Raw genomic sequence first — 13,123 nt, forward strand, 5'->3', positions numbered from 1 at the left:
TCAGACATAGAAAATGACAGATCAGAAGCCAACCAGCCCCCTGGGAGCCAGATGAGGATGCGTGCAACCCTTGAATGAAAGGTGCACATGTATCGAGGAATCATCTTACGTTTTGTTTGTCCAAGGTCTGTGAATCACTCAGTGACGTTGACACTTACAATGGTGGAGGAAAAACTGTATTACTTTGAGGAAACGCACAAAGAAACAACACCCATCTGACATCAATAATTTTTAAGTAACCATGTACGTCTAATGCTAAAGTTACCTCTTAAAGAGCACTGACTGAAATACCTGGACCTTAATACTTTAAAACCTATTGGTGTTGTTACAGGAGCCTTTTAAATATGTCTTTTTTTTTTACTTTTGTAACTTTTGAAGTCAGTTTTGATGATAAACATTTTATGCCATTTCGATATGATGAGATCAATGAATTGCAAAACTCCATATTTCACCACACATAGCTTAAAATCTCTTGACTTGAAGGACACATCAGACAGATGTTTAAAGATTAAAATTAATGTCAATGTCAAGAGTTGCATGTGTGATCACATTTGTTGTCACCATACTGGTGCACAGACTGGAAGCGAGTACCATCGATCTCTGCTTATAGCACAAACATTCAACATGTATTTTGTATAGAATTGGAAAGAAACGGGAAGTCAACAAATACAGTCAACTGCCTGATAAAGGGTTAAACTGAGCATATGACCCTTTCTTGACTGCAGTATGATTGAAGTAACCATTATTGGAAGTAAAAAAAAATACATCGTTACTCAACCTGATTACATTGCATCTTAACCTTATTTATTTTCCTGACTTTTTACTTCTTTTTTATCACAATGATTTGTCCTTTATCTCATTGTTTTACGCAGTGCATCATTAAAACACATTTTCATTTAGATGCCAACCTGCGTCAATGGGGCAGTAACGCTTTAACAATCAATTGTGCCATAAACAGTAAACAAAAGCACTGAAAAAGATGCATAAGTACAATTTAATCGGATTTTGGCACTTCAATTAGGATAGTCAATACGTCAAAGCATAAAGGGAAGCCAATCATAAATCATTACAGATTTATTTTTTTTAAACATTTAAGAGTTATCAGTGAACAAAAAGTACAAAAAGTGTTGAGAAAATCAGAAAGAAACAGTCATAATGAAAAGTATATTATTTTTGGAATAACTTAACTGATCTGAAAAAGAGCAAATAGCTTCAGTTTAAATCAGGTAGATGGGCAAAAAGGATGACGCGAAACAGACGTCACACGAGGCCACAGGATAACATACAACATCAGGAAAAATGAGAAATCCAGTGTGACCTGTTCATAGTTCTCATGGGCTGAAATGAAACTTCTCACTTCACACCTCACTTCTTAGAGGAACGAAGAGAAGGTGTAACACAAGAAAGCAGCTGCAGAATGTTCGTGTGCTATCGTGTTTAATCCCGGGATATATAAATCATGATTGACCTATAAAAAGAAAAGTCTTTACAAGGTGGTTTAGACAGGCTAACTGTAAGTGTGTGGCAGAAACAAAAGGCAACCTCAGAAAGTGTGCAGTGTGAGTCCAAACACTTTGATGTGACTCAAACTGAGACGAGAGGAAACATCTATAGAATTAAAGCTGGTTTGAAACCTAAATGTTGCTGCTTCCCTTTGTGGTTGCTTTACATTGGAGAAGATTGCCGATATTGTCTCATCCTTTATCATTGCCATTAGCACTTGCTGTGCTCTGTGAATTAAAAAGAAGGGTTTCTTGAATCACTCATCAGTTTAAGTGATAGGTTTTTGTATTTGTTTCTTAGGTCTCCACAGACAATGCATGGTTGTTTTATTATTGGATACAACAGTATTGTGTGAATTTGGCAGAGAGAGCAAAGCCCTTGAGTGAAGAGTTTTGACCCAACTAGTGCAAAACCTTCATTAGTATGGCCCCAGGAAACAGAATGTGACCAAATCTAAAGTGACCAGAGCATTCAGTCCCAGATCCTTTCAGTCCGTGAGTTGGTCAGACAGCAGGACTATACTTCAGCACAACCAGCAGGTCCTACATCTTTTGTGTGGACCGGCCCGTCGTGAGAAAGCAGGCGCCATCTGATCAGAGGATTCCCTCATCTGTGGCATGACTCCTTGTTTATGGTCGTTCTGACTGGGAGGATGGAGTTCAGGTCCATTCGGCGCTGTAGTGTCCGGAAGGACTGTGCAAAAAGAAAAAAAGAAATGAGAGGCATCAGGATTATGAATAACTCGTGTTCAGCCCACAACGGCCTCAAGAAACGTGGAAAGAACAGAGGAGAAACAAACCTCGACAAACTCAGCTTTAATGGCGTCAAACTTGGTCTGGTCGTAGACTGCCCGGGCCACATTGTTTCTCTCAAACGGCTCTGAAAGGCAAGAGATAAAATATATAGAGTCCTCCTGCTGGGTGATGATGACTGCCAGCACAAATTAGGATCCTTGTAACTTACCTTCAACGCATATGTATTTGTTTCTCCACTCATGAATGTTTGTCTTTGGCAAAGCTCTGGCCTCCCGAACAGAGATCACCTGTTTTTCCCACCTGAGAAAAAAACAACAATAATATTGGAGTTATTTGCAACTTCATGGACAAAATAGAATAAAAGAATAAACTAAAAATCAAGCCACGGTACACATCTCAGAAACATAACTGCAACAATACGCTACTGAAAAAAACATCATAAGTTTTGTATTGTGACAGGGTTCAGGTAATAAACAAATCAATCACTTATAATTAATTATCACAACATAATAATCAACATTTATGCATTTTCTTTTAAAAAGATCTAAAAAAAAAACAATCAAAGAAAAGGTAATTTTTCTGAAATAGTTACATTTGAAAAAGAAAGACATTATTGCATGCGTGACCCATTTTGAATATTTGGTATTATCAAATGTAAAAATGTCTGTGCAGCAGACGACCACTCAACTAACGTTTGGCAAGGTAACACACATACACACACAGTGATCATGGTATGTCATGCTATTGGCGTGTAAGGCCAAAGGTCCCAGCTGCTGCTGCCACTCAGCCAGAAACGTGACACCAGCGGGGAGAGCAAAGAGAAGGAGGAGGAGAGGCGAGGAGAGCAGGAGGTGAGGAAAGTGGGAGCATGGACAAAAGCTGTGAATGAATCTGGAACAGTGGACTTAACCGTGAAATGTCCTTGAGAAATACCTGAACTGTGTGGCGTAGTATCTGAGGAAGCCCAAGAGCAGCTCTCCCAGAGACGACTGGTTTCTCGATAAGTAGGGAGGGATTTGTTTTGGACGATCTGGCACCTCATCCAAGTTCAAGAGAGGATCAAAGGCATCCTACAAGTTATGACAGATGGTTAAACAAGAAAAACAAAAAGAGCAACAAGCATCCAGAGGTTAGGGCCACTTAGTTCATAGGAAGGCAATGTATCAGCAGTGGCACTAGTTTATAAACTGATAATCACACTATTTGACCCATTAATTGATTCAAAAATGTTCCCAAATCAATTTTTCAAGCAGAACATGGGAAATATACATCCCCTTATAAGTCAAATATCATATAGAACAATGTAAAATATGGGAAATACAAAAAAACAGCAATTAGTAAGAGTCAATATAATAAAAATGTTAGGAAGAGATAACTGCCATATGCCTCCCTCTGAGCCTCATCAGAAATTTAAATAAATAAAAAGTGCTCAGATACTTAAAATAAAAGTGATACGAAAGTGATGCAAAAATTTTTTTTAAATACTTACTGGGAAATCCCTCTGTAGAGACGGGAGCACCGGGTCCTTTACAGCTGCGAAGCAAACACTCACCAGATCAGACTGAATCTGTGTTACAAACAGGGTGTGTGTGTGTGTGTGTGTGTGTGTGTGCGCGTGTGCGTGTGTGTGTGTGTACTGACTCTGCAGGAAGTGTATTGCCATCAGCACCAGTGTGTAGCTGCTTAAAGTGCCTTTGCTGGCGTCGTTGATCTGATTGTGTCGCGCCCATTTCTTGATCACAAGGATCAGCGGTCTTATCCTCTGATCGGCTGAGGGAGAGAGAACAGGTAAAAAGTAGTTCCGACTCAGAGCTGGACACAAGCTACAGGACAGAGGACATTCCAAATTGTGGATGACGACCTCACTCACCATAGGCGTAGCTCCTCAGTAGGAATGTGTTTCTAATGCCCACGATGTTGTTCACATTCAGATCAAACTCCAAATCACTAAAGAAAACCAGGTCAGAGAGAGTAACTTACAATGTAAATTTGTTTCTGAACTGAGAATTTCTGTGGAACCGGTTCTCAGCAGCAGCTTTGCTCCCACCTGCCTTTCCTTCTGAACTTGAGGATGGGCACTTTGGCTCTGATCAGCTGAGTCTTCTCTACATAAGCTACAAATCAAAATAAACAGCATTAGATTTATTGTTGCTTGTTCCATTTTCTGTGAAACGAAAGCTCCTAGTTTCAGGGTGAATAGCTCCACCTAGTGGCGACAGATATCAGCATAGAACAAAATGCTACTTTAAGGAGTTCTGATATTCAATGAAATACTTGGAAATAATAATGAAAAAGATTCAAAACGTTTTACTTTCAATTTAACAAAAATGTTTAGGATTCAGAATGACTTTTTGTGGGTGAAATGAAAATGGACCAACATTTTATTACTTGTTTTTATGTGCACAATGCACAACATGAACATTTGTGCCTAGGTTATTATGTCCAGAATAACTTAATTTTCAAGATTCCAGGAAGAAATGTAGAAATCAGCAAATCTGGTAACTTGCCCAATGTAGGTTCAGAGCCAACAAATGATCATTTGTAGTTTTAACAAAGAATGATTGTTGTTTGAGGCAATAATATAAAAATCCAAAAATTTACATTGTGCCATTATTGGCCAAGTATGTACAAGAATCTAGAAAATATACTATTGACTGTGATCTATTGTATTTGTTATGATTATTACTCACAGAGTGATCTGAACACCTTTTGGAGTTGAGAGAGGACATAAATTGCATCGATTCTTTTCTGAAACACAAAAACAAAAATGGCAGGAATTTAAGAGAAGGAAACTAAAAAAACAAATGCAATGGTGCATAGTTTATATTTAATATTATGAGTGCAAATACTCACATTCCCCCTGATGACCAGACACAAGTCGGCGTCACTGCTGCGGCAGCCCAACCCGTTCATAGACGATCCAGTCAGGTAAAGCTGTCCTAATGTGGGAAACACACTTTTTTTTAAATGAAAAACACAACAAAACCACCACAACAGACAACAAGCTCACACTTCAAACACACCTGCAAAGACCTGCCGAATGTCTTCTTGAAGCTGAAATCGACACGACTCTTTTCGCTCCAAATCTGAAGCCTGCTGCTGGCAAGCCTCAAACAGCGTCACCATCTGATCACTCAGCTGAAGACACAAACACAATCAGCGCACTGACGAAACCAAGTTGACGCGTCAGAGTTGCAGCTGCAAGTTCTGGTCATCTGTACGTGCCTTGGCGTACAAGTTGGAGCTGCTGTTCACCGCAGGCGAGTGAGGGTGGAGGTGAAATTGTGGAGAGGGATGAGAGTTGACAAAACTGTTGGGGAACGATCTGGAGGACTCTGGCACCGCTTGCTCAGGATGACGAGACGGAGGAACAGCCCGATTGAAACCGGGGAACGCGGTTGAGGGGGTCGGCAAGTCAAGGCGTTGCCGTTTCACAGTTGGTTGACTTAGTTCATCACGCTGCCTCCTGAAAGAAGCCGAAGGAAAAACAAACTCATTATAAAACCTCCGTCCAGCGTCCAAGGATGATCACATGTATGAACAGCGCGTGCAGTAAATGTTGACCTGGCTCGACTACTCAGGAGTGACTACATTGTGTTGGAAATGACAAGTTAAACAACATACTTGCGCCCGCTGACTTGAGATGGTGTGGGTGGTGGAGATTTCCATTGATATGGAGGCAGCCTCACTAATCCAACACCCGGGATGCTGACAAAATAGACATGACACACACATTACTGTTACTGGCTACAAAACGTAGTTTACAATTTGTGCTTGGGTGATGAACAAAATTATAACTTTTCTGTCTTTATCGTCTTGAAGGTTTCCCCCCACCCCCCATTCTGTTGCAACTGAGTACAAAGACAGAGACACAAACGTTTGGCACCTTCAGTTTCCGATCATTGGTTTTTATGGCAACAGAAAGTAAAGTAGCGTATCAGGGATGTGAAAGCATCTGTTGCTTGAGCTTCACTATGTTGGGAGCTGGCGTGACATATTTATAAAATCAGAAAAACCCACAAAAATCAGATCACATCAGATTTTGGGCTGGTAATGATTTCAGTGAGGCAGCATGGTGGGCTTGTGCTACCATTGCTTTTGAGTTTGCCAACAGGACATCTTCTATGTTTGTTCACTAACTTTACCAGTACGGTGAGGAAGATAAGATACCATTCTCCTGCTCTCTTACAACAAACGCTCCAAGACTGAATCTGATATTGCTAAATTTGAAATACACACAATCAAATATGGAACAGCTTTGAAAATAAAGTTTTATGCTTTATGTTGAATTAACTTCTGCAGTAGCACATTAAAGTAATGCGGTTTGGGTGTGTTGAGAATGAAATTCTTTCAAATAGATTAAAAAATAAAAATCTATACACGGGGGTGTGCAGCTAATTAGCAGCAGACCATCTGGCCCAGATATACATCCACCTCAGGCCATCAGCTCACTGAGGTCAGTGTGTCCACAATGCCCTGAAGACAATCAATAAGTATCCTCTTCGTGTACTACTTATATCGTATAACTGTGTTAGCCAGTGTGATGTTAATCACAGTCACGTCTAAGAGTCTGTAGTGACAGGTCAACCACCAATAGGAAGCATCAACACAGACTCACTTGTTGATGTTTGGTTGTCTCTGGTGGTTGAGGGGCACCGGGAGCACCGACCCCCGACCCCGAGCCGCGGCGCTGCCGGGGAACATGCTGCGTGGCTCCAGCTTTCATTCAGACAATCACATTTGAGAAATCAAAGGGAAAACATGGTGTAAACGTAACAGTGGGCGGTGGCTGCAATCCAAGATGATTTATGTCGTCATCGCTGTTTCCAAAGAATCCGAAACTTACCGACGACCCGACAACTAGCTGGCGTGTAGCAGCGCCGTGCTAACGGGCTTCGGCGTCGTTCACCATTTTCAGCGTTTTGTGTCCGGGATGTTTCTTTAAAGCCGTAATTTAGCAGACGCGTCTCTGGAAAAGTCGCTCGGCGTTAGAAATGTCCACGCGAAATCTGAGACTGTTTGACGAGTAACACCCACCAGGCATGCCACATGTAAACAAAACTCAAAACGCTAATTCTAATTCTCTACGTGTTCATTTCCGCATTGAAGCCGTGACGTAATGGAAATCGATTTAAAGGGGCCGTGTCCCTGCACCGTGACTATTTGGCGGTATTGTCAGTTACCATGACAACACGCGTAACACGTCTCCTCTGTTTTTTGATTATATTTGAAAATAGTTTAAAATTAGTTTCTATTTTTTATTTTTTTTAACAAAATAACTTCCTTTTTTTCAGCTCATATAGTATTCTTCATGTTTTGGGTATATGTCGGAAATGATATAATGCAACCTCACAATAAGGCTTTCTTTCTTCGGAGTGAGCGAGTTACTTCCTGAAAAAGGTTCTTATAAAAATAACAACGCATCAAAAGGCTCGGGTCCCCAGGGCACGCAGTGACGTCACTGCGGAGAACGCAGAGCGGTGACGTTGGTAGTTCAATACTGTCATAAACTGAGTGGGAGGGAAGCGGCTGCATCAGACAGATGTAGAGCTGTGCATGCATGGAGCCTATGGACACACACACACACACACACACACACACACACACACACACACACACACACACACACACACACACACACACACACACACACACACACACACACACACACACTGATCAATAACTTGCACAGACTGTGCATGGCTACAATAAATCCTTTACAGAGTGTTTCTATCGTTGCAAACAGCTTCATATTTAGGAGAATATTCTGATTTGAACGGTAGGAAATTGTCATTTGGACGTATGAAAAATAAAGAGGCACTATGATGTGATTTTTAGATGAAACGCGTAGCTAATACAGAACGTGTGGAATAGCTGTAGACACGGGCCGGAGAGTGGGGGAGTTTATGGTAATGAGAGAGAGAGAGAGAGAGAGAGAGAGAGAGAGAGAGAGAGAGAGAGAGAGAGAGAGAGAGAGAGAGAGAGAGAGAGAGAGAGAGACGCGGGTGGACAGTGTGATGCTGTGCATTATCTCCTCTCTAAATGAGGGTTGTCTTTCCCAGTTCAGGCAGCAGGGCTTCTCCACCCATCCAGTGAGGATCTGTAATTTACACGACAACAGCTGGGCGCCTGTCGGGTCTCCATTGGACTCTGCGCTGCTGGATCTCCCACAGAGCCGCCGCCGCCTCTCCATCAGCGCAAGAATAAAACAGAGGGATCCGACCTGGTTTCTCCATCCACCCTGCCATGTGCACAGCGACATGTATGTGTGAATTCACGCGGTGACAGCAACGGAGGGGAATGGAGCAGATGTCATCAAATTCCTACAGACGCACCGACGGTGATACTGTGAAGGCTGCCGTGTAGAGAGAGAGGGGGCACAAGAGAGAGAGAGAGAGAACAAGAGAAAGAGAAGACCTTCATAGGCTACAGACGAGCCTACATATTCGGGTTTTTTTTTCTTTCCATTGAAGAGGACCAGTGGTCAGGTGTCTGCTCTCATGTCTACCGCCACAATGGGGTAAGTGTGGGTAATATCACACCGGACCAACTGAGTTTGCTTTACCTTTCCTTTCTTTCTTCACATCATCCACCTCTCAAGGTATGAACTTCTCTGTCATGGAAACCACAGCAGACATGATGCTAAAAAAACAACCAGAAATACAATCACTGCGTAAAAACGTATCTATCTGTGTTACATGACACGTAATGATGGATGCATGCTCAGGTAGACTGTCTGACGTGTGTTGGAGTGGTGATTCCACAGCCTTGGTGTGATGTACACTAGCCACAAAACAACTTTGTTCAAATTCTACTCACATTTAGGTGTATTTAGTCAGAAAATGGCAATAGGCCAAACGTGCTTGCACACACGTTTATATGCAGAACTTGTCTCCATCATCAAACTTTTAGGATCAGACGACTAATCTAATGTGGGACTAACCCAGGGTCTCTTTAGGTAGTTTGGATGAATCCAAATAAAACAGTGTTTGTATCATTTCTGTTCAAAAACAGTTATTACATTAGTGTTTTTTGTTTTTTTTCAACAATTTATAGACAGTTATATAATTCTGAAAGTAGACAAATACAGCAGCAGCTGTCTATATTACATCTTATCACCCAGAAACAACTGCACATGTTGTCCAGCTCCACACAAAGATTGGGGACAGCAGCCACAATGTGAGAACCAGGGGAATGTCAGCAGCCACAATGCTGAGACAGAAAGCAGCTTTTTGTCTCTATGGCAGCACAGTGACCGCTGCCTTACACATCCACAACAACAGGCACCCATCAGTGAAATAGCAGCCTGTAGTGCACAGACAGCACTGCTCATTTGAATCTATCCCTAAGCCTGAGCTCAGCGGTCCATTTCCCCCACCAAGCCTGCCATTTATTAACGCCTGTGTCCCGCAGTTCATTGTGATTAATTGGACAGCAGGAGGTTAACAATATGGCATAGGCATGGTGTGATTTCAAGGCATCAGCCAAAACTCCTGCATTAACAATTAACAATCCACTGGAGGCTTGCTGGTCGCCCACTCTGCTCTCCTACAGTGTAGGCAGCACATCATTCAGCCATGTCCCACTCAAGCCTCAGTTCTCCACTGGGCTCTGCCATACTGGTGACTAAGTTACTGTTATGCAACAGACTCAATGACTCAATAGAATCACACTGGAATAAATTGTAAACTGTGATTCAAAGCACTATGCCGCTTGCAGTTTGTTCAAGTCTGAATATGCAGGTGTAAACGTGACGCTGTCTGTCTGGAAGTAACGGCTCAGATACACAGATAGAGTCATATTTCACTTCCGCCCTTGTCACTCAATATTAAGTCTTTTACAACTCTGATGGCACACACACACACACACACACACACACACACACACACACACACACACACACACACACACACACACACACACACACACACACACACACACACACACACACACACACAAATTTCTCTGGTGTTCCCACTTCCCTTTGCAAATACAATCAATGCAATGATTCAGTTACTCTTTCTTTATCTCTCTCTCTCCCTCTCTCTCTCTCTCTCTCTCTCTTGTGTGTGTGTGTGTGTGTGTGTGTGTGTGTGTGTGTGTGTGTGTGTGTGTGTGTGTGTGTGTGTGTGTGTGTGTGTGTGTGTGTGTGTGTGTGTGTGTGTGTGTGTGTGTAAGAGAAAGGGAGCGAGAGAGAGAGAGAGAGACAGACAGACAGACAGACAGACAGACAGAACATCTTAGGTCATCCAATCACACCTACTAGATGTGATAACAGGGAGTTGTTCCATTATTGGTCCATCTCAACCCTAAATAAAATCTCCCAGATCTAATCTCTTGACTTAATTAAAGTACAAAAATCCTGGAAATCAGAACAACTTCTGGATCAAGCAGGAGAGTTTGAGTTGATGAAGAGATGTTAGATCTCCTGAGAGTGATGGTTTCATTTTTCTTCTGTCTCACTGTCTCACAGTGTTGCTAAAGGTAGGAGCAGCTGCAGAGTGACACGGGACGCAACCAAGTACAAAATAAAACACAGCCCTTTGTGGCATAAAATGGAACATTTGTGGAAGCTGATTGGTGACACAGCGTGTCTGGAAACTGTGTTCACATCAGGGCTCTGGAAGAAGTATTTTTCTCACCTGGAAAGACGGCTGTGTGTCTGTGTGTGAGTCCTCATGTTTAAATACCCTGTGTCCTTTAGCTTAGTGCTGTTTATATATCATACATAACCTTTAAAAAATGTTCATCTAAAACATTATTTTTAATGTTTGTATGGTTTGTTAAGTTTAAATGGTCACAAACAGAACAATCATTCCACTCAAACATGTCCAGGAAGTAGTTTCAAAAGAAAAATGGTTCACATTTGCACCCGCAAGAGTGACCAGGACAACTAACTAACTTCTTCGGCAAGCTTCTTCCCTTGTGTCTGACTAATGAAAACCTGGATGAAAAGTAAAGTGTAGTGATTAGAAACTGCTAAAGATTAAACATAGTTTGAATGTGTAATTTGGCCAACTCTTTAATTTGCTTTACCACAGCCTCGGGGAAGCCAGTGTGTCCTCAATGGACCAGCAGTCGATAGTTTCTGCTTCCCAAATCAACTTGTGCTGAATTCAAACCCGGGTTAAGGTGATTACCTTTATTTTCAGAAGCGAGTAACTCCATCATCACATCAATTCAACACTCTTTTACACTTTTTTAATGTACAGATGCATTAAAAAACACAAACCTCATTATTCAACAGCAGCAAGACCTCACTTATCTGTTTTCTCAGAACATGTGATAACACCTAAAAGTGTCAAATCACTCCTACGTTGTTCAGTCAACATTATTCTCATCGTTCTCCCATAAAAGTCCTGGAAAACATCTAAAAACACACAAACTGCTCAGTTATACACCCGGCGCTTTATCACAGTTAAGTTCAATTGTGTTAGATCTTGTGTTTTTGAGTTTTCACATTCAAGCGACAAGCAAATGGAATTCCATGTTTTTATCGCGTTGAGTTGCAGATTTAAAGCTTCCCACTCCTTTTATCTTCTTCTCCCAGAAGACGGGTGGATTCATCGACGCTCCAGCTTCTCCTACATTCGTCACCTCCTCCACGATGTTCTCATCCCTCCCTTCTTGTCTCGCTTCATTGCGCTTCCTCCCTCTCTCGTTCTGCCGGCCGTCTCTCACTGTTTTACCACTCACGTTCCATCACCTGCCCTTGTGTCCCTTGGTACAATCTGGACACCTCCTCCTCCTCCTCCTCCTCCTCCTCCTCCTCTTCCTCCTGCACACTTTCTACCTCTTCCACTCTCTCCCCTCTCAATGATGTTACCTCCTGGCTTGACCTTTCTTCATTCCTCATCAATTTGTACGTCTTTTCTTTTTTCTGACCATGACCAGTTGGAAGACAGGGAACATTTCTCACTTTTCCTCTACAGCTGTGAGTCTCTATTGATAAAGCTGAATTCATCACTACAGTGCGAAGGAATCACCTGAACTGACCTCCATACAAGCACATGGCCGTTAAATACATGTTCAACTTGGTGCAGGTGATGACGGCTCTAAAGTCAGATGCTCAGGCTTTCAGGTTTTGGATACACTGTCTTCACAGTGGTTTGTAAAAGAGCAGCATTCATACTTAAGTCAGATTCCATCATGTATTTTCTTGTCTTTTAAAAGTTTGGTTGTAGGAGTAAGTACTGCTTTTTTTTTGACAACTGGTGGGTGTCGTTTTGGAACAAAACCATTTGGCTCAGGCATTCATGTAAAAACGAAAGCAAGAACATTACTGTGTTTGGTACACACACAATCAAGCACCAAGAAGAGCATAATTTGCCACAGCTCTATTGAATTATGCAATGACAAACGATGCCAGTTGCCAAGCGGCTATTGCACAGATCATACGGACAGGCCATGGTTGTGTGATGTGTGCTGGGAGTGAGTCGAAATGACTCACAGTACCGCCACTTACACTGCTGTCGATGATTATGATAATTCTCTCACAGTACTCCACAAGCAGCTTTGTGGAGCAGCATTAATCATGCCAGATTCACTCCCTGACTTCCTATACTCCACATTCCCCATCACTCTCTTTCTCTTTCCGTCCAACATCTCTCTCTCATTCCCTGTCTTCATGTTTTTCTTTCTTTCCCAGTCTTGGCTAATCACACACAGGAGGGGTGCTGCTGTTGAATTTTAATATTCATTTATACAGCAAGCCTTTGATGTCCCCCATCACCCCCACAGTGCAGTGTAAGCACTTCTCTATCTTGTGCTCTGCCAGCACTGCCAGCCCAGAATATCTCCCTCAGCTCCCCGTGCTTTGAGTGTGTGTGTGTACTGACTGTAGATATTACCCAAGAAGCCCCAAC

The 13,123-nt window shown here is 42.1% G+C and overlaps 1 protein-coding gene across 1 annotated transcript; it reads right to left on the bottom strand.

The window, feature by feature from the left end:
- Window positions 1-783: 783 nt before the first annotated feature.
- Window positions 784-7,372, bottom strand: tent2 (terminal nucleotidyltransferase 2). Its single transcript, XM_080467824.1, has 16 exons — window positions 7,296-7,372; window positions 7,105-7,227; window positions 6,877-6,977; window positions 5,883-5,966; window positions 5,484-5,724; window positions 5,282-5,396; window positions 5,112-5,197; window positions 4,949-5,006; window positions 4,306-4,372; window positions 4,129-4,205; window positions 3,900-4,028; window positions 3,748-3,791; window positions 3,192-3,328; window positions 2,467-2,558; window positions 2,303-2,382; window positions 784-2,196 (listed from the first exon to the last, which is right to left on the bottom strand). The coding sequence occupies exons 3-16, from the start codon at window positions 6,960-6,962 to the stop codon at window positions 2,110-2,112; spliced, it is 1,383 nt and encodes a 460-aa protein (XP_080323950.1). The 5' UTR covers window positions 6,963-6,977; window positions 7,105-7,227; window positions 7,296-7,372; the 3' UTR covers window positions 784-2,109.
- Between the last annotated feature and the right edge of the window lie 5,751 nt (window positions 7,373-13,123).

Source organism: Lipophrys pholis (genome assembly GCF_963383615.2).
Source record: "Lipophrys pholis genome assembly, chromosome: 7".
Taxonomy (NCBI): Eukaryota; Metazoa; Chordata; class Actinopteri; order Blenniiformes; family Blenniidae; genus Lipophrys; species Lipophrys pholis.